The 21,589-nt window shown below is 43.1% G+C and overlaps 1 protein-coding gene across 1 annotated transcript in view; it reads left to right on the forward strand.

Moving 5' to 3' along the window:
- KANK4 (KN motif and ankyrin repeat domains 4) overlaps window positions 1-21,589 on the forward strand; it is a 275,239-nt gene that overhangs the window by 163,167 nt on the left and 90,483 nt on the right. Inside the window, exon 3 of the mRNA XM_077450577.1 lies at window positions 7,637-9,325. Coding sequence (XP_077306703.1) covers window positions 7,637-9,325 — 1,689 coding nt within the window. The remainder of the gene's footprint in view (window positions 1-7,636; window positions 9,326-21,589) is intronic.

Below are 21,589 nucleotides of genomic sequence, written 5' to 3' on the forward strand. Positions count from 1 at the left end.
AACATTGGCTTCTTCAGGGTTTTCTAAAGCACCACCAATTCTCTTAAAGCGCTATTAAGGATAAGATCATATATATATTCAATAATTATCCATTTACAACGCATATAATGTATACATATCATGGTTCACTCTGTCCTTTCCCCCATCAAACTCACCCAGAGAGAGCTGGAGGTGTGAATTGCATTTGACCACAAACACAAACAGCTTCAACATACTCCTGACAGATCACTGGTAACCATATATAGCGGGTGATTTAATACTTGATGTTGTATCCCAACATGTTTCGCCAACATTGGCTTCTTCAGGGGATTTCTAAAGCACCACCAATTCTCTTAAAGCGCCATTAAGGATAAGATATTATATAATATATTCAATAATTATCCATTTACAACGCATATAATGTATACATATCATGGTTCACTTTCTACTTTCCCCCCATCAAACTCATCAAGAAAGTCGCCAGGCAGCAAGTCCACATATATATAGAGGATTTGCCGCCATGTTCTATCTGACATCGAAATTCCGCCGGCCCAGCGGGCAGGCCTCTCGATGACCCGACCCGCCTCCTGTTATAATGATGACCAAAATTGAGAAGACTACATTTAATATAAATATTTAATATAAAAGTGGAAAGTGTATTCATAAAATAACATAACATATATTGGGTTCAATAAAAAAATCTGAGATACAAATCTCCATTGAGTCACTGGTATCCATATATAGTAGGTGATTTCATACTTGATGTTGTATCCCAACAAGTTTCGCCAACATTGGCTTCTTCAGGGGATTTCTAAAGGACCACCAATTCTCCTGATGACGGCAAGTCGAGAGAGAGAGAGAGAGAGAGAGAGAGAGAGAGAAGGCTCTTGTGCGATCACAGGGGATATATGGGGACGAGACTACGGGAATAGAATAAACAAAAGGACTTCCAAATTCACTTAAAGTGCTGGACATAGACAACATATGTCCGATTTATGGGCTAACAAGACTCTGATATAGACACAGATTAATGCAGGGGCGCCAGCAACTAGCTGCAGTCATGCATACACGGTACTGTCATGTAATGACAACTGTCAGGACAAGGCGCATAGATGCCATTATACTAGTAAAAATGGGTAATCACAAGAAAAAATGTCCGTATCTAAATCAGAAACTTTCAGGGAATCACAAATGGCCAGCAGCCAGAGTTGGTATCTCAGAGCATATATCTCCAAAGCCGGCCTCGGACCAGCAGTCGGTGGATAAATCACTTTTGCTTCCTGAGTAATCAGCAGTTTTCTACTTCTATAGCAAGAAGAAAAAAGCTGTAATAGATTCAGGAACTCCGATCGCAGCTCTGGATACAATCATTTTAATACAATGGACTGGATGTTTTAGCTGCAGTCCAAGCTGTGAAAGGCTCAGCGGAAATGTATTACTTTAATTAGAAAAGTGTTGAAACACTTTTTTTTTTTTTTCTTGGAAAGCAATTCCCTTTAAGAACCGTTTCTCAAGGGATGCTAACGAAGTGAAATTAGTGTCAGCCAATCAGATAGTCAATGGCAGTAATGTGAAGGAGCTGAATTATGTGCATTCTGTTCTTCAGTCGCTTATTAAATCTATTTGTCTAATTCTTCTGCAGTAAAGCATTTACTGGCCCACGCTGCTTTGATTTCTAAAAGTTTGTTAAAGAAATTGCTTATGTAATGTACTATCCCACTTAACTGCTCTCAAAAGAGTCAGCAAATGAGCCAACACGTATTGCTAAAATGTTTTCTTCATTAACGTATAACTTTCAGAAATAGGAATTACGTGTAACTTCTGTGCATACCCTGTTTCCCTGAAAATAAGACCTAGCGTGATTGCCGGTGATGGCTACAATATAAGCCCTACCCCCCAAATAAGCCCTATCCTGTTTCCCTGAAAATAAGCCCTGCCCTGAAAATAAGACCTACAAGGACTTTAACTAGGGCTTATTTGGGGGGTGGGGCTTATATTGCAGCCATCACTGATAATCAATCACGCTAGGTCTTATTTTCGTGGAAACAGGGTAGCATGTTTAAAACACTGGGGGTTATTTACTAAAGGAAAATCCACTTTGCACTGAAAGTGCACTTGGAAGTGCAGTCACTGTAGATCCGTGGGGGACACGCATGGAAAATAAAAAACAACATTTTAGCTGCACATTCTGGGTCCTGTGTGTCTCCCAGAAGACAACGGGGGGGGGGCGGAGGAGGAGCCAGACATGGCGTAGATCACCGCGGAGCCTGCAGTGAACTTTGCCTGGAAGTGGGAGCAAATACTTGGATTATTCAGTTATGCGCCCCCCCCCCCTCCCCCCTGAAAGGTGCCAAATGGGACTCCGGAGGGGAGGAGGAATTTGATCAGCGGAAGTTCCATTTTAGGGTGGAACTCCGCTTTAAAGAAGACATATACATACATATATATATATATATAAAAGAGTGCAGAGAAAGTGAAATCACACACGCCACTGTTCCTGAGTCTGAATGTAATCAGTTATGACACCGGCTAATTGATGGCTTGACAGTTCCATTGAGAGCATAAGCAACTGTGACAGTTCTCATTCACGGCATGCCTGGAATGTAGCTGATTTAGAAAAAAGTAAAAGTGGAACCAAAGTCCCACTGTCAAAAACCGCAAGCAGACACATTCATTATTGTAGAAGAGATATGCAATGTGTCTTCTGCAGAAAAAGAAACCTACTTGCTTGCTCGCATTCTTCTTTGGAATGTACACTGAGCTGTGCAGGCGCAGCTCACTTTACCTTCCAACACAGCGCCTCTGTGCCAGAAACATTGCATTCTTGCACGTGTGCGCAGGAGTGACTTCAACCCAAACCAGCCAATAATTATATGGCTGAAGACTGGCTCCCAGCACCGCTGTTAATCGGTGGGTTTAGTTCCGCTTTAAATTCCAGATATGAGTGCAACTTCCTCAACGAGTGGTCGTTGCAATAAATACCTGACGTTTTAGGAACACTTATTTATTTTTTATTCTTTTGGGGGCAACTGTCCTGTGGTAGCTGAAGCTAGACGTGTGCAATTTGTTTCGTTAAAAATTCGTTTTTTTTAACAAATTTCAACAAATTAGTCCATTCGGAAATATCCGCATTAACGAAAACCCGTTTAACGAACTTTTACGAATATTCTTAAATTTGAAAAAAAAATCTTAAATCAGAAATCCGAAAATGTGAATTGTGAAATTCCAAAAACCCGAAAATTTGAAAATCTGAAATAATAACGAACTAATAACTTAACTTACTATTAAATTATAAGCATTGGAATTTCCTTTCAAATTTGGCTGTTAGTGAGCATAACGAATACGAATTTATCCGAAGTTACCAATTATCCGAAATAAAGAATGCCGCATCTAAACAAATGGCACGGAACGAATTAATAATAAATAACAATAATAATAACAAAAACTTTTTATTATTATTATTTATCATTATTAACCACTTTCAGCTCCGGACCATTTTGCTGGTTTAAGAGCAGACCACTTTTTGCGATTCGGCACTGCGTCGCTTTAACCGACAATTGCGCGGTCGTGCGACGTGGCTCCCATACAAAATTGACGTCCTTGTTTTCCCACAATAGAGCTTTCTTCTGGTGGTATTGATGACCTCTGCGGTTTTCATTTTTTGCGCTATAAACAAAAATAGAGCGACAATTTTTTACTTTTTGTTTTGTTATAATAAATATCCCCCAAAAAGATATAAAAAAAACAGTTTTTACCCTCAGTTTAGGCCGATACGTATTCTTCTACATATTTTTGGTAAAAAAAAAATCGCAATAAGCGATTATTGATTGGTTTACGCAAAAGTTATAGCGTTTACAAAATAGGGGATAGTTTTATGGCATTTTTATTAATCATTTTTTTTTTTACTAGTAATGGCAGCGATCAGCGATTTTTATTTTGACTGCGACATTATGGCGGACACATCGGACATTTTTTGACACATTTTTGGGACCATTGTCATTTATACAGCAATCAGTGCTATACAAATTCCTGTGATTCCTGTGTAAATGACACTAGCAGTGAAGGGGTTAACCAGCAGTGGCAGTGTAGGGGTTAAGTGTTCCTAGGGGTGCGTTACTAACTGGGGGGCTGGGCTTTGTGTTAGTGAACTTTGATCTCTGCTCCAATCACATGAAGCAGAGATCAGCGTCACTTGTTGCTAGGCAGAACGGGGAGATGCTGTTTACAACGGCATCTCCCAGTTCAGCCGCCCTGTGAGACGATCGCGGGTATCCCCGTGGCGATCGGGTCTGTTCGACCCGCGACCGGACTCACGGGGATCCCCACCGGGGGTCCCGCCGGCGGCGCACTCGCGATGGCAGGGCGGCATTTAAAAATGGACGTACCTGTACACCAATATGCCTACCCGTGCCATTCTGCCGACGTACATCGGCGTGCGCCAGTCGGGAACTGGTTAATTTGTTCCGTTCTATTTGTTTAGATACGGCATTCGTTGTTTCGGAAAATTCGTATTCATTACGTTCACCAACAGCCAAATTTGAAAGGAAATTCCAATACCTAGAATTTAATAGTTAGTAATAGTTAAGTTATTAGTTCGTTATTTCAGGTTTTCAGATTTACAAATTTTACGAATGTTTGTTTTCAAATTTGCGAATGTTTTACGAATTTACAAATTTTATCGAATTTACGAATTGCGATCACAACAAATGACCCGAAAAAAACCCCAGAAATCAAAAACAATTTTTTTTCGGCAGTGCACATGTCTAGCTGGAGCCCTTGACGACTACACAATGCCCCCATCATAGCTGCCAACTGCCCTTCATTTGGAAGGACTGTTCCTCTTTTGAAACTGAAGCCCTCTGTCCCCTCACTCCTCCTTGGTGGTTCCTCTCTTTGGTCTGATGTCTAGAGCTCTATAAAATACCTTCTATTTAACTACCAAATTTGTTTTATTACACTATTCCTTTCTTCCAACCTCTAAATTATTGCATTTTCTATTTTGAAAAAACATAAAATTGGGGGCTCTATGTCTTATATACTCCCTTACTCATCTTTGGCTTTAGAAAGACAGTAAATCCAATCATTGTGAAATATTTTTACACTGTTACATTATTTGATTAAACACACTTTAGTCCTTTCAAAAACCACTTCTGATCATGTATGAAATTTACAGCTGGTGTCACATATTTCATTGGCTAGAAGTCGGTGTTTACAATTTGGTAAAATGTAGACTGTTGCCTGCTGTGCATCCCCATTTCACAGCAAGGGTTAAGGGGGGCTTCATGACCTTTTGGGGGTGGATGCAGACTTTGTTCAGTGGCAAAAAAAGTACCCTGGTGTCAGGAGGAGCAAACAATGCCCCAGGCACTTTGGTCAGTGGTCCATGGGAATATAAAATGCCCCGGGGCCAGGGTTGATGGTCACTGTTAGTAAAAACACTGATCTAGTGCCCATGGTCAGTGGAAGGAGGAATAATGCTCCATCATTGATGTCAATGGAAGAAATAGTGCCTTATCATTGCTATTAGTGGAATGAACAATGCCCAAGGGCCGTTGTTGGTGGCAGAAATATTGCCCCATCATTGGTGTAAGTTAGAGGTGCACCGAATGGAAATTTCGGTGCCAAAACCCAAAATGCAGGATGCACTTAAAGCGGGAGTCCGCGTTTTTTTTTTTTTTTTTTTTTTTTTTAAAGCCAGCAGCTACAAATACTGCAGCTGCTGACTTTTAAAATAGTGACACTTACCTGTCCAGCGCGCCCGCGATGTCGGCACCCGAAGCCGATCTCTCGATCGTCATTCGGGTGCTGCTGCCGCCATCTTGGGTATGGGAATCAGGAAGTGGAGCCTTTCGGCTTCATTTCCCGGTTCCCTACTGCGCATGCGCGAGTCGCGCTGCGCAATAAGGATGGACCCGCTGCCTCTGGGATCTTTGTGTTTCCCAGCAGGCAGCGGGGGACTTTCGGAAAGGGGCGTAATCTACGCCCCTTTCCGCAGAGAGCCATCCCGGAAGTGGGTGCAGATACCTGTACTGTACAGGTACCTGCACCCCCCTCCCCCCTGAAAGGTGCCAATTGTGGCGCCGGAGGGGGGAGGATTCCAATGAGCGGAAGGTCCACTTCAGGGTGGACCTCCGCTTTAACCGAAAACCAAGAATGACAGTTATATAAAAAATTATATATATATATATATATATATATATATATATATATATATATATATATATATATGTGTGTGTGTGTGTGTATGTGTATATGTATGTATGTGTATGTATGTATATATATATATATATATATATATATATATATATATATATATATATATATATATATATATATATATGTATGTGTATATATATATATATATATATATATATATATATATATATATATATATATATATATATATAATGCATTTATAAAATATAATTGTATTATATTCGACTTTTTAATTAATATCATTCTAATGAATGTGAATTTATTGTCAGCTATTTTTGGCACCTTTTAGTGCAAGCAAATCTCAAGAAAAATGTATCCCTTTAAATTCTATGTACAGTACATCTTCAAACTGCTCCACTGCACTTCCGTTGTGGTGTTAAAAATCTTGTTTGCTGCATTTTTGGACAGTTAAAAAAAAAAAAACGCACCAAAAACACACGCCCATGTTGAAATGCATTGAAAAGCATTAATAACGCACCCCTGTTACCTTTTTGATGCGTTTTTTTTTGTCACATGACCTATGAAAAACAAACCATAAGTACAGTAAAATCTCGGCAAAATCGCGTGCTTTTTTGGCGCCATTATCGGCACCTTTTTCTCTTATCAGCAAAATGCCAATAAATACATTTTCGCACAGTATGTTTCGGCTGCCTAAAATTTCGGGACATCTCTAACATCAGTGGAAGGAACAGTACCCCATCATTGGTGTCAACGGGAGCATTGTCGCCCTATCAATAAAATTAGTGGAAGGAATTTTGCCCTATCATTTGTGTTGGTGAGAGGAATAGTGTCCTATTGTTGGTGTCAGTGGGAGGAATAGTGCTTCATCAATGATATTCATGGAAGGAATAATGCCCCTTCATCATTCGTGTTATTGAGAAGAATAGTGCCAAATCAAAGCTATCAGTGGGAAAAACTGTGGCCCATTGTTTGTGTCAGAGGGAGGAAAGGTGTCCCAAGAACTGGTTAAAGAGAAGTAGAGAGACAAAGATGGAAGGAATCGTGACCAAGTAAATTTGCCTGTATAATTTATCCCTAACCTACAGTTCTTTAGTAGCTGGCAGGTAGATATTGCCTGCTGGGCTCACACTACCTGTTATATTATACCCAATACCGAGTCTCACTTGTGCTATAAGCAGCTGCTCTGGGCCGAAAAACCGCGTTAGAGTACAGGATGTTGCAATATTTTTTTTTAAACTATACATACTGCAGGATCTATTTCAAAAAGTAAATTGCAAGTCTACAAACTACAACACTGTAAAATGGTAATAGGATTGGCACTCTTGCTTTATCTGCATGTATCTGAATATTCTTCTTGTGTTCCTATCGGCCTTCTCGTTGTGCTGCCGTCTCTAACACTATACTGGTAGGTTAATAAGCTTAAATCCATTTTAATATTTTGTTAACTTGTGTTCTTTTTTTCTGTCCTTTTCCACATTAGGAGAAAATGGTTCATCAAAGAAGGAGCAGAAAGAAAATCGCATGTCCTATTCTGTGGAGACCCCTTATGGCTTTCACCTGGACCTTGACTTCCTAAAGTATGTACATGATATTGAAAGGGGTAATACCATCAAAAGAATACACATCCACAGAAGAGCCAAACAGTCTAAATTTAGCACTCTTCCTCGAAACTTTAGTGTTCCGGACAATGGCTCTCAGAGTTACTCTGCAGCCTCCAGTAATACCTGGAGCCCCAGTAGCTTTAGAGCTGGAGCCAAAGACAACGAAATGTTTTCGGGAAGTGAGTCTGCTTTACGTCTGAGATATGTGCATGAACTAAATTATAGAAGGAAGGATAATATATACGATGCTCACAAACCCTCGGGGGAGTTGGCCCCTGAAGATTTTAGCAGCTGCAAAGATAGGCCCCAATTTGCAAGAGCGTCTAGCCTTCCAGCCAGCCTATCACAAAGCCCAACTTCTTCAGACCAAAGCCAGTACGTAAAACTGCCAGAGTCTACAAACCGATTCAGCGAAAGCAGGCTGGAGTTTATGAAAGATCCCACACGCTCCCAACATTCCGGTGAGCAGATCGTGGCTGCATTCAAAAGAATAAAAGACCTTGAAGAACAGTTGAAAAACATTCCCGAATTAAAACAAACTATATCTGCACTTGAGGAAGAAAACAATAAATTAAATTCTCAAGTTGAATCTCTTTCCCAAATTGTTAATAGCAGAAAGGAGCAAGAGGCTGCACAACTGACTATTTGTGAAAGCAAGGCCAAAGTTGAGGACATTGAAAATGGAGTACATGAAGTCCATGATCAGTCAAGCCTCAACAATTTAAATAACTCTCAGTATTCAGCTGTTAGTCAGCAAATTGCAGAATTGACTGAACAACTGGATGACCGTACCAGAGAGGTACAGAATCTCAGGGTGCTGGTGGAGAAACAGAGCAATGAATTGAAGGCAAAGGATGTGTATATTGCAGACCTGACAAGAACGATGGAAACAATGGAAGAAGCCAGAAGACAATACATAGACAGACAGTGCAAAGATGCAGAAGTGAACACAGAGGAAATCGAAACCAAGGCCAAGAAGGAAAGTTTGGACAAAAACACATTTGCCAATATCTCAGTTGCAACTCAGTCAGTGGGATGTGGTGTACTTCCAGCAGATCTGGATCAACCACCAGATGAAAGAAACGATGGCAACGGAGTGCATGAACATGGTGAAAGAGTAGGTTCATCGACTGATATAAAAGTAGCGATGGTCCAGCAGGTTGCCGGATGTGAAATGAAAACCGAGAAAGTTACAAAGACTGGTGCCGTGGAAAGTGAAACAGTGCATGAGATGGTGGACTCCCAAACCCATCTGCTTCAAATTTGTGACAGCAAAGCCTGTGCTTATGAAGTTCTGATTGATAATAAACATTGCTCGGCTGACCGTCCACCTCCCACAGATGCTTCTATTGGACAGTATGTAAAACGGATACAGGATCTTCTGCAGGAGCAATGGACGTGTCTGGAACATGGATATCCAGACCTGGCTAGTGCCATTAAACAGCCTGCTTCCAAACTCAGTTCCATCCAGAATCAGCTGGTCAATTCTCTCAATCTTTTGTCATCTGTGTATTCTGCTCAACCAGGACCAGCAAGAGAGACCGAGAAGGCCGAAAGCCAACTAGGGGGTAAGCAAGAGTCCACTACATTTTTAAAAGTATCTTTAAACAGCAATACACTATTTCTATTTTGAGTAGACATGTGCAAAGTAAAATATTTCGTTTCGGAATTTCGTTTTCGTCCGAAAACTTAATTTATTTAGTTACTCCCGAAATTCGTTTTTATTTATTTCGTTTTTCGTTCAAAAATTGCATTCGTCCGAAAATCCACATGAATTACGGTCGAATCTGTCTTGGAAGGCTTATGGTGTCTGTCGAATGTATAAAGAAGATTCGACGGAGCTAACTATATAGCATACTTTAGAACCCTATTAAAGTCTATGGGACTCCAACGTTCAAAATCTAAAGTGCTAATTTTAAAGGCTAATTTGCAAGTTACTGTCCTAAAAAGTGTTTGGGGACCCGGGTCATGCCCCAGGGGACATGTATCAATGCACAAACAAGTTTTAAAAACGGCCGTTTTTTCGGGAGCAGTTATTTTAATAATGATTAAAGTGAAACAATAAAAGTGTAATATTCCTTTAAATTTCGTAGGGGGGGGGGGGGGGGTTGTCTATAGTATGTCTGTGAAGGGGCGCATGTTTCTGGGGCTTAGAACTGTCCCTGCACAAAGTGTCATTTATGCAGGAAAAAAAGTCCTTTAAAATCACTCGCAGCTATTATGAATTGTCGGCTCCGTAATACAGAGAACACTCATTGAAAGTCATTGATAAAAAAATAAATAAATTTATTAAAAAAAAAGCGTGGGGGTCCCCCAAATTCAATTACCAGGCCCTTCAGGTCTGGTATGGATATTAAGGGGAACCCTGCCTCAAATTTAAGAAAAAATTTGATGTGGGGTTCCCCCTAAATATCCATAACCAGACCCTTCAGGTCTGGTATGGATATTAAGGGAAACCCCGCGTCAAATTTAAAAAAAATCCATACCAGACCCTTTATCCGAGCACGCAACCTGGCAGGCTGCAGGAAAAGAGGGGGGGGACGAGAGAGCGGCCCCCCCTCCCTCCTGAACCGTACCAGGCCACATGCCCTCAACATTGGGAGAATGCTTTGGGGGTCTGTGACCCCTCAAAGCACCTTGTTCCCATGTTGATGAGGACAAGGGCCTCATCCCCACAACCCTGGCCGGTGGTTGTGGAGGTCTGCGGGTGGGGGGCTTATCAGAATCTGGAAGCCCCTTTTAACAAGGGGACCCCCAGATCCCGCCCCCCCCTGTTTGAAATGGTAAGGGGGTACAAAAGTACCCCTACCATTTCACAAAGAAAGTGTACAAAATGGTTAAATAAAACAAACACACTTTTGAAAAATTCCTTTATTAAAAATAAAAAAATAAAAAAAAGATTCCAGCGGCGGTAATCCACTCTTGCTATCCAGCGACGGACGGTCATCTCTCCAGCGATGGCTCATCTCATCCAGCGCAGCGAATCCATCCTTCTTCTGTCTCCGTGGAGGAGACACTGTAGGCATTCCGGCGGCTGACGTTTCTTATATACGGAGGGCGGGGCCACCCGTCACCTGACCCCGCCCCCTCTGACGCAAGGGGAAACCCGGGGTTCCCCGTGACGTATGGGTGACCCCGCCCCCCTCTGATGTAACGGAAACCTGCCTGTGTTACATCAGAGGGGTGCGGGGTCACCCATACGTCACAGGGAACCCCGGGTTTCCCCTTGCGTCAGAGGGGGGCGGGGTCAGGTGACGGGTGGCCCCGCCCTCCGTATATAAGAAACGTCAGCCGCCGGAATGCCTGCAGTGTCTCCTCCACGGAGACAGAAGAAGGATGGAGGATTTGCTGCGCTGGATGAGATGAGCCATCGCTGGAGAGATGACCGTCCGTCGCTGGATAGCAAGAGTGGATTACCGCCGCTGGAATCTTTTTTTTATTTTTTTTTATTTTTAATAAAGGAATTTTTCAAAAGTGTGTTTGTTTTATTTAACCATTTTGTACACTTTCTTTGTGAAATGGTAGGGGTACTTTTGTACCCCCTTACCATTTCAAACAGGGGGGGGGCGGGATCTGGGGGTCCCCTTGTTAAAGGGGGCTTCCAGATTCTGATAAGCCCCCCGCCCGCAGACCTCCACAACCACCGGCCAGGGTTGTGGGGATGAGGCCCTTGTCCTCATCAACATGGGGACAAGGTGCTTTGAGGGGTCACAGACCCCCAAAGCATCCTCCCAATGTTGAGGGCATGTGGCCTGGTACGGTTCAGGAGGGAGGGGGGGGCGCTCTCTCGTCCCCCCCTCTTTTCCTGCGGCCTGCCAGGTTGCGTGCTCGGATAAAGGGTCTGGTATGGATTTTTAGGGGGAACCCCACGTCAATTTTTTTTTTAATTTGATGCGGGGTTCCCCTTAATATCCATACCAGACCTGAAGGGTCTGGTTATGGATATTTAGGGGGAACCCCACGCTTTTTTTATTTATTTATTTATTTATTTTTTATCAATGACTTTCAATGAGTGTTCTCTGTATTACGGAGCCGACAATTCATAATAGCTGCGAGTGATTTTAAAGGACTTTTTTTCCTGCATAAATTACACTTTGTGCAGGGACAGTTCTAAGCACGGGAAACATGCGCCCCTTCACAGGCATACTATAGACAACCCCCCCCTACGAAATTTAAAGGAATATTACACTTTTATTGTTTCACTTTAATCATTATTAAAATCACTGCTCCCGAAAAAACTGACGTTTTTAAAACTTTTTTTTGCATTGATACATGTCCCCTGGGGCAGGACCCGGGTCCCCAAACACTTTTTAGGACAGTAACTTGCAGAATCTTTTCTCTCTGTCAAATCTTTTTTCTCTGTCGAATATTTTCTCTATATAATCTTGGACTAATAGAGGTAAGGTTAGGCACATTCGACCACAGGTTCTATAGACAGATTGTTGTCAGAGTCATGTCGAATCTCCTATTCTATATCGAACTGTTGTAACAATAAAAACGAAAATAAAGCATTTATTTATGTCGGATCTTTCGTTTTTCGGATTTTGTGCTTTCGTTATCGTTTTGTCAAAAACGAAAACGAAAATAGCTGAAATTCGGACGAAAATGCATTCGGACGAAAACGAATGCACATGTCTAATTTTGAGTTCAAAATTATCCTTTTCTTTCAACTATTCCTTCTAGGTATACAGAAGGATCTGTAATGCCCGTACACACGAGCAGACTTTTCAACATCAAAGGTCCGACGGAACGATTCCGGCAGACCATTTGATCGTGTGTGGGCTGCAGCGGACTTTTGATTTGCAAAAATCCGACAGACTTTAGAAATGGAACATGTTTCAAATTTTTCCGCCGGACCCAGTTCCTACCGAGAAATCCGCTCGTGCGGATTTCTAGTTCAGCAGCCCTGTGAGATGATCGCGGGTATGCCCGAGGCGATCGAGTCTGCGGGACCCGTGACCGGACTCATGGGGTCCCGACCGGCACGCGAGCGCACCGCAGGCGGCGCGCTCACGATGGCAGGGTGGCAAATTTAAAGGGACGTACAGGTATGCCCATTTGCCTGCCTGTGCCATTCTGCCGACGTACATCGGCGTGCGCCGGTCGGGAAGTGGTTAAAGTGTAGCTAATGGCAATTTTTTACGTTTTTTGAATAGAATGTAGAGGGATTATGACACTTGTCAGGTATTACTGTCTGTGCCCCCTTTAGGCTCGGTTCACATATGAGAACGTAGCAGCTCACAGCAGGAGTCGGGTGCATCCCCGTTCACCGTTTCAGCTCCGATTTCAGCCCAAACTTTTGGCTGAATTAGGACCTGAAACATACCAAAAGACGCACAGGGCTGTGCAAATCGCACCGTAGCCGCTGCAGAGATATGTGAACCGGCTCCATAGAGAGCTGGTCACAATATCCTGCTGTGCAAATTGGATGCGGAGAAACCTGCATCCTATGTGCACTAGTGTGAACCCAGCCTTAGGGAAATTGACTTTCTATTTGTCTTGTCTACTGTCCTCACCAAGTGTAAAAGTGAAAAACAAAATCCCAAATTTTGGGTTTTCATCAGAACAGGAATAGCGAGGACGTCTTCCAATGGGGACACTAGTTCTGGTGACCACCAGGAATCCTTCACTTTGCTTCACAAACAATTGATTAAGTTTTGATTGTTTTATAGAGCATAAAACCAGCAACTACAGAGTCCGGAGAAAACTAAAAACACAACTTTCTCCGCTCAGAAACGATAAGTCTGGAACTTTGCATTAAAGTGGTTGTAAACCCCATTCATGAAATTTGAACTAAGCACAACTATCTGTACTGTTTACTTGTATCTCTCCAAAGCTCTAAATGTCACTTCTCTCTGGTGCTTTGTTCCTCTGTTATCAGCATGAGTCACCTCTGACAATTTCTTTGACACATGAGATAACATGAGATAAAGATTTGTGTCGGGGAGGGAGTTTAGAGGGAGATGCCTGTTCCTTCGTTCCTCTGATACAGTATATTACAGTATAGGAAGATACTTCTATGAGTACATGGTAAAGGTATCTTTTTCAGTATAACTCAGTTGCTAAAGCTGATTTTTGTCTAAATAGAAGCTACTGTAGATTATAATATTTTACCTATTATAGCTGTGAGGGTGGGAAGTCAATATCCTTCTGCAACTGGAGGCGATAATTAATCCTGAGAAACAATACACATTTGCAAAATTAAATAAAAATTATTATATTATTATATGGTTTTCATTATCTCTTGCAATCAAAAAAGGAAGACTCTGGAGCAGCTTTTCTGAACTTTTTTTCTTTACCCTGGAGGAACCCCCTAAAACAGGTTTTTGGTTTCGGGGAACCTCTGCTATAATGCATTGCAGCTCCAGCACATGGTACATTAGTGCGATCAGTATGTTTTAGATGGATAAATGCATAAAGATTAATAAAAGCATAAAGAATGTGATATACCTAAAGTATTTTACACCCAAAGCAGATTACACCTGCTCTGTGCAACAAATCTGTTCTCAGTAATAATCAAATTGATTAAAAAATAATAATGGTGGCCAGAAAATAATGCAATAGTGTAGCATTCCTCCACAGTAGTGATTGGTGTTCTCTTATATTGGCGGTCAGTGTAATGCCACCCCTTACATTGGTGGTCAGTGACGAAGAGTCACCTTACATTGGTGGTCAGTGACGAAGGGTCACCTTACATTGGTGGACAGTAGAGATGAAAAACCTTGCATTGGTGATCCGTAGAGAAGAATAACCTTACATTTGTAGTCAGTGGAGAAGGGTCACTTTACATTGGTGGTCAATGGGAAAAATGCCACCCTTAAAGACAGTGAGAATGAACATGGGGTTCAGTGGTTACTTTGAGGTTTCACCAGTCACACGCCACTTGCTCTGCTTAATGACATCCACTGTCTGTCTATGCAAGCATTAAGCAGGAGGTCTAACTGTCAATGCTGTAGAAACCCCTAGCAACATCTAGAGGAACTCTAAGGCCGCGTACACACGGGCGGACTGTTCGCCCAACTTAGTTTGTCAAACAATCCGACAAACAGTCCGCTCAAAATTTGCATGAGCGGACTTGACCACACACGATGAACGAACAGTCCGCTGAAAGCGTGCGCGACGACGTGAACGGCACGTACGACGGGACTAGAAAAACGACGTCCTATACACTGCAATGCAACCTTCGGCGTGTAAATCCTTTCTGAGCATGCGCGGAACTTAGTTTTACGAACAAGCCTACACACGAGCGGACTGTCCGCTCAAACCAAGTTTCAGCGGACTGTCTTACGGGAATTCCGAAAAACTTTGTTCGTCAGACTGTCCGCTGAAACTGTCCGCTGAAGCCCACACACGAGCGGACTGGCCGCTGAAACACTGTTCAGCGGACAAAGTTGGGCGAACAGTCCGCCCGTGTGTACGCGGCCTAAGGTTCCACAGAATTCTGGTTGGAAAAAGGCTGGTCTAGGAAGTACATCAGCTTGCTACTTCAGGACTAATCTGATGCCGGCATAATTAATATGGATGGGAGATTGGGAATGTTCCTAGTAGTTCTGGCTGTTCGGAGACATCCCATTGGGGAAGATGGGAATCATTGGCCTGCAGAGTTCTGGATTTAGGATTAGATGTTCGCAGGAAACCAGGTTACCAGAGGATGTTAAAAGATGGCCTGTTTAGTGTACTCATTCAATCATAGAATGGGAAACAAAAACCGCATCTCCCGCCCATTGTATGTATTTCCATGGTACATTTTACCATTTGACTGAAGTGCATTTTTAAACACATTTTTCCTTTTATTGTCCAAAATCTCTTTTAACAAACCAATCCTATGGCAATGTGTTCATGGAATTTACGAAGGAGAATGGTGACTCTTTTTCCATGGTTATCCTGTTTCTACCATCATTGCATACAAAACTATAAATTTTTATGAACTTGTCCCAGACGGAGTTTCAGCTAATCTTACCCCATAAATCCTACCTGACAGGCCAGCGGCCAGCGTTGTTTGTTAAATATTTCCTTCCTGGCAGTCCCACATTTCGGGGAGTTTTGTTACAGACGTGAGCAGATAAGCCAGGCATGCCTGTGTGTTTAAAACCAACATTAGTGTAAGAATTTGGGCTATAGATTACATTGTGACCGAAGGGCAGTTGAACTGAAGCTGGTCTTCTTGTATGACTCCACAACCTGACTGGGCCAAAATGAACTAATACACCATATAACAAATATACTGATACAAATAACAATTAGGTATAGACGTTGCATGCTTCCTATACACACATATCCATTATTAAAAATGGCCAAAAAGCCAACAGACCTTCTATATTAAAAAAAAAAATTGAACACAACAATCATTGCATACGTCGCTGTGTATAGTAAATTTAAAATGTAAAACGCGACCTGTTTTAGATCTTTGGCATATTGAGCTTGGCCCAACTCTCTTTGAGATTTTCATTAGGCTTAGCATTTTCAGAATATCCTGCCTAGTACTACGATGCCACATAGACACGACCGGACTTTTTGACAGCAAAGGTCCGACGGAACGAGTACGTCGGACAATTCGATTTGTGTGTGGGCTCCATCGGGCCTTTGCTTGCCAAAAATCTGTGTGTGGCCAAGTCCGTTCATTCGGAAAGTCCGCCGAAAGTCCGTTGGAAAGACCGTCGGACCTCGTCCCTCAAAGTCCGGTCGTGTGTAAGCGGCATTAGAGATCCACCAGCGCTTTGGTCCACAATGTCAGCAATCTCTCCTACCTAGCCAGGGCAGGATAGAACCTTCAGCCCCGACATTCCATTGAAGTCTCACCATACTTTAGAGTACGGTTTCTCCACCAGGGTTTCATGGAACCCTAGGGTTCTTCAAGAGATTGCTAGGGGTTCCTTGAACAATGAGCAATTTTTTTCCTCTTAGATAAGTTCTCTTTGACACCATTGATCTTTTTAGCTCTCTGTAAGGGGGTGATTCTTCTCAATGACCACAAGTATAAGGAGCATTCTTCCCACCTACCATCACACTAATGTATCATGAGTTGTAGATATAGTAAGTTTTAGCAGGGGGTTCCTAGAGACCAAAATTATTTCGGGGGGGTTCCTCTGTGTTGAAATGTTTTGAGAAAGGCTGCTTTAGCGTCAAGTAAGTTCTGACTCCTGTATCCTCGACAAAGCTTCCATGACTTATCATTTCAATGCCGTACTCCTTGCCAGATGATCTACATATATCTGCTGTATTGTGCATCTTACTTTAATGCACTTGTTTACCATCTGTACCTTTCTACACTTTACTTTATACAGCCATGCTATTCTTTGTTACTTTTGTAAAATAAAAAATTTACAAAACTTTTAGTATATGCAACCCCTGCCCAAAGTTACAGAGCCCTGTTTAGTTAAAGCCAGCGGCGGCCAGTCCATAAGAGGCACCGCCCCCCACAATCTCCATGCGCCGCCCCCTAATCTCCATGCGGGGTGCCGGACTCGTAGGTTTCTATGAGTTTTTTTTTTTTAAGCACATGATTAGAGCCCGAGGCTCTAGTTAGCTTTAAAAAGGTTGGGCTCGGGCACAGAGCCCCCTGAACCCACCCGCTTGTTATTCACTATTGTCTTCCGGGTTCTTCTCCTGGCCAATCAGGACAGGAGGCAGATCTTAAGACTGGATTAGCCGGGAGGAGAAGCCGAGGAAGCCATGACCTGGATGGGATAAGTGCAGACCTGGCGGGGGGGGGGGTTAGTTTGCCGCACCCCCCCAAAAAAAAAGAAAGCACCAGGCGCCACTGGTTAAAGCAGTAGTAATTTCTTGTAAAAATGTGCCATGGGCCACGGGAGTCAGGGCCACGGCACACAGCTCTGAAGGAACGGCACGGACAGGCCGTTCCTTCAGAGCACATCTGTCACTGGCTGCTGCACGCTAGAATATCTCCTAAACGGGGCACGTTTCAGAGATATTCATTTTACCTACAGGTAAGCTTTATTATAAGGGTTGTATAGTATAAGAGACAAAACAATAAAAAGTGAAACCACAATACAACGTGGCAAATAAAGTGCAAAAAATGCTTAATAGTACATATAGGGCACTGGTATCTTATATAAAATACATAAAGTGCAAAGTGATAGCAAATGTCCCAATGAATTAAATAGCAAGAGTGTCCATAAAACACTTGAAGCAATTTGGATCTTTACACCGTCGCCACTGGAAACGATCATGGAAAAACAAGGGACACCCGGTGGATAAAGGGAAGTAGCCACTAGCCTACTTACCGAACCACCATGACCTCTTTAATTAAAAGGACAGGTCTTATATATTATAAGCTTACTACCACTTTAAAGAAAGCAAAAATAGTTGGGTATGATTTAGAAAAATTCAGACAGCGTTTTTGTATGTGATGGTCATAGTTGTTTAACCACTTCAGCCCCCCGGAAGATTTGGCTGCTGAATGACCAGACCATTTTTTGTGATTCAGCACTGCGTCGCTTTAACTGACAATTGCGCGGTTGTGCGACGTTGTACCCAAACAAAATTGACGTCCTTTTTTTCCCACGAATTGAGCTTTCTTTTGGCGGCATTTGAACGCCTCTGCAGTTTTTTATTTTTTGCGCTATAAACAAAAAAAGCGACAATTTTGAAGAAATAACACAATATTTTGTACTTTTTGCTATAATAAATATCTGCATTTTGTATTAACAAAAGCAATTTTTTTCCTCAGTTTAGGCCAATATGTATTCTTCTACATATTTTTGGTAAAAAAAAATCACAATAAACGTATATTGACTGGTTTGCACAAACGTTATAGCGTCTACAAAATAGGGGATAGATTTATAGCCTTTTTATTATTTATTTTCACTAGTAATGCCGGTGATCAACATTTTTTTTTAGCGGGACTGCAACACTGTGGCAGACAAAATCGGACACTTTTGACACTTTTCTGGGACCAGTGACATTATTACAGTGATCAGAGCTAAAAATAGCCACTGATCACTGTATAAATGACACAGGCAGGGAAGGGGGTTAACAATGGGGGGGGGGCGATCAAGGGGTTAAGCGTGTCTCATGGAGGTGTTTCTAACTGTGGGGGGAAGGGACTGTCTGGGAGTACAGAGCGATTGCTGTTCCTGATTACTAGGAACAGACGATCACTCTGTACTCTCCGGTCAGAACAGGAATCTGCTTTGTTTACACTGGTAAATCCCCATTCTGCCTCTCTGAGGAGCGGGTGATTGGCGGACAGAATGGTCGCCGGACCCACGCATCGGCTCCTCCACAGTGCAGCGGGCATGAGCCCGCACCTCCGGCAGCACGTGCGTGGCTACAGTATCTCGTTCACAAAACAGTGTAACCTGTACGTCGTTTCGTGCAATAGGGTCTCTCTGTCGCAGTATATATGTGGTTAAAAAAAATATGCTTTAATTACTATGCCAGACACGCAGAGGCGGCTCTAGACTTTCTGAGGCCTTAGGCAAAACTTAGACATGAGGCCCCACTCACGCCCATAATGGGAAAAATATTATAAAAATGATAAAAATTAACTGTATGAATGCATATATTAACTTAATTCCTATGAACTATGAATTCACCGTTTCTATAAATTTCTCTAGCCAATTATTCTTTAATCAAATATCATTAAACATAGGGTGGGTGGGTATATATGTTACACGCACACAGATATAGATCAAATTGTGCAGCTGCCTACTCATTATCCTTTGTGCTGTCTCATAAATGTGAAATTAATTTGTCAACAAAGTATAAAACAAAAAAAAAAGTAATTTTACAACATATTCTAAAACATAACCTGTTTAATGCAACAAGTCCAATCCAGCTAAGGAGCAGTCCCAGCTGAGGGATATAGTCATAGTCCAACCCAGCTGATAGACATAGTCCGACCCATCCAATCCAGCTAAGGGACAGTCCCAGATAAGAGACAGCCCAGCTAAGAGACAGTCCAATCCAGCTAAAGGACAGTCACCGACCTCACATCCATGATACAAGAGATGGTCAGAGACTGTGTACGGGCAATAATACAGGAGATGGTCAGAGACTGTGTGTGGACAATGATACAGGAGATGGTCAGAGACTGTGTGTGGACAATGATACAGGAGATGGTCAGAGTCTATGCAGACAATTATACAGGAGACGGTCAGAGACTGTGCAGACAATGATACAGGCAAGGGTCAGAGACTGTGGACAATGATACAGGAGATGGTTTTATTATGGTAATGACAAGCAAACTCTTACCTGGCTAACATGGTATCAAACGTTGGAGCCACTGACAGGGTGCTGACAGACAATCATGCAGGAGATGGTCATAGACTGCGGAAAATTATACAGGAGATGGTCAGAGACTGTGTGTGGACAATGAATCAGGAGATGGTCAGAGACTGTGTGTGGACAATGAATAAGGAGATGGCCAGAGACTGTGTGTGGACAATGATACAGGAGACGGTCAGAGACTGTGTGTGGACAATGATACAGGAGACGGTCAGAGACTGTGTGTGGACAATGATACAGGAGACGGTCAGAGACTGTGTGTGGACAATGATACAGGAGACGGTCAGAGACTGTGTGTGGACAAGGATACAGGAGACGGTCAGAGACTGTGTGTGGACAAGGATACAGGAGACGGTCAGAGACTTGCAGAGACAATGATACAGGAGACGGTTTTATTATGGTAATAACAAGCAAACTCTTACCTGGCTAACACGGTATGAAAAGTTGGAGCCACTGACAGGGTGCTGACAGACAATCATGCCACAAAGATGCAGGAGATGGTCAGATACTGTGCGCAGATAATGATACAGGAAATGGTCAGAGACTGTGGGCGGACAATGATACAGGAGCCACTGTGCCATCAAAAGCAGCCACCGTGCCAGTAATCGCAGCCACTGTGTCATCAAACACAGCCACTGTGTCATCAAACGCAGCCACTGTGCCCTCAAACGCAGCCACTGTGCCAAAACGCAGCCACTGTGCCCATCAATTGCAGCCACTGTGCCCATCAAACTCAGCCACTGTGCCCATCAAATGCAGCCACTGCGCCATCAAACGCAGCCACTGTGCCATCAAACGCAACCACTGTGCCATCAAACGCAGCCACTGTGCCCTCAAACGCAGCCACTGTGCCCTCAAACGCAGCGACTGTGCCCTCAAACGCAGCCACTGTGCTCATCAATTGCAGCCACTGTGCCCATCAAATGCAGCCACTGCGCCATCAAACACAGCCACTGTGCCATCAAACGCATCCACTGTGCCATCAAACGCAGCCACTGTGCCCATCAAACGCAGCCACTGCGACATCAAACGCAGCCACCGTGCCAACAAAAGCAGCCACCGTGCCATCAAACACAGCCACTGTGCCCATCAATTGCAGCCACTGTGCCATCAAACTCAGCCACTGTGCCCATCAAATGCAGCCACCGTGCCCATCAAATGCAGCCACTGCGCCATCAATTGCAGCCACCGTGCCATCAAACTCAGCCACTGTGCCCATCAAATGCAGTCACTGCGCCATCAAACGTAGCCACTGTGCCCATCAAACGCAGCCACTGTGCCATCAAATGCAGCCACTGTGCCATCAAACGCAGCCACTGTGCCATCAAACACAGCCACCGTGCCCATCAAATGCAGCCACTGTGCCCATCAATTGCAGCCACCGTGCCCATCAATTGCAGCCACCGTGCCATCAAACTCAGCCACTGTGCCCATCAATTGCAGCCACCGTGCCATCAAACTCAGCCACTGTGCCCATCAATTGCAGCCACCGTGCCATCAAACTCAGCCACTGTACCCATCAAATGCAGTCATTGCGCCATCAAACGCAGCCACTCACTGTGCCATCAAACGCCGCCACTGTG

Source organism: Lithobates pipiens, unplaced genomic scaffold, assembly GCF_037356315.1.
Source record: "Lithobates pipiens isolate NorthernLeopardFrog02 unplaced genomic scaffold, aLitPip1_a1.2 Scaffold_23, whole genome shotgun sequence".
NCBI lineage: Eukaryota > Metazoa > Chordata > Amphibia > Anura > Ranidae > Lithobates > Lithobates pipiens.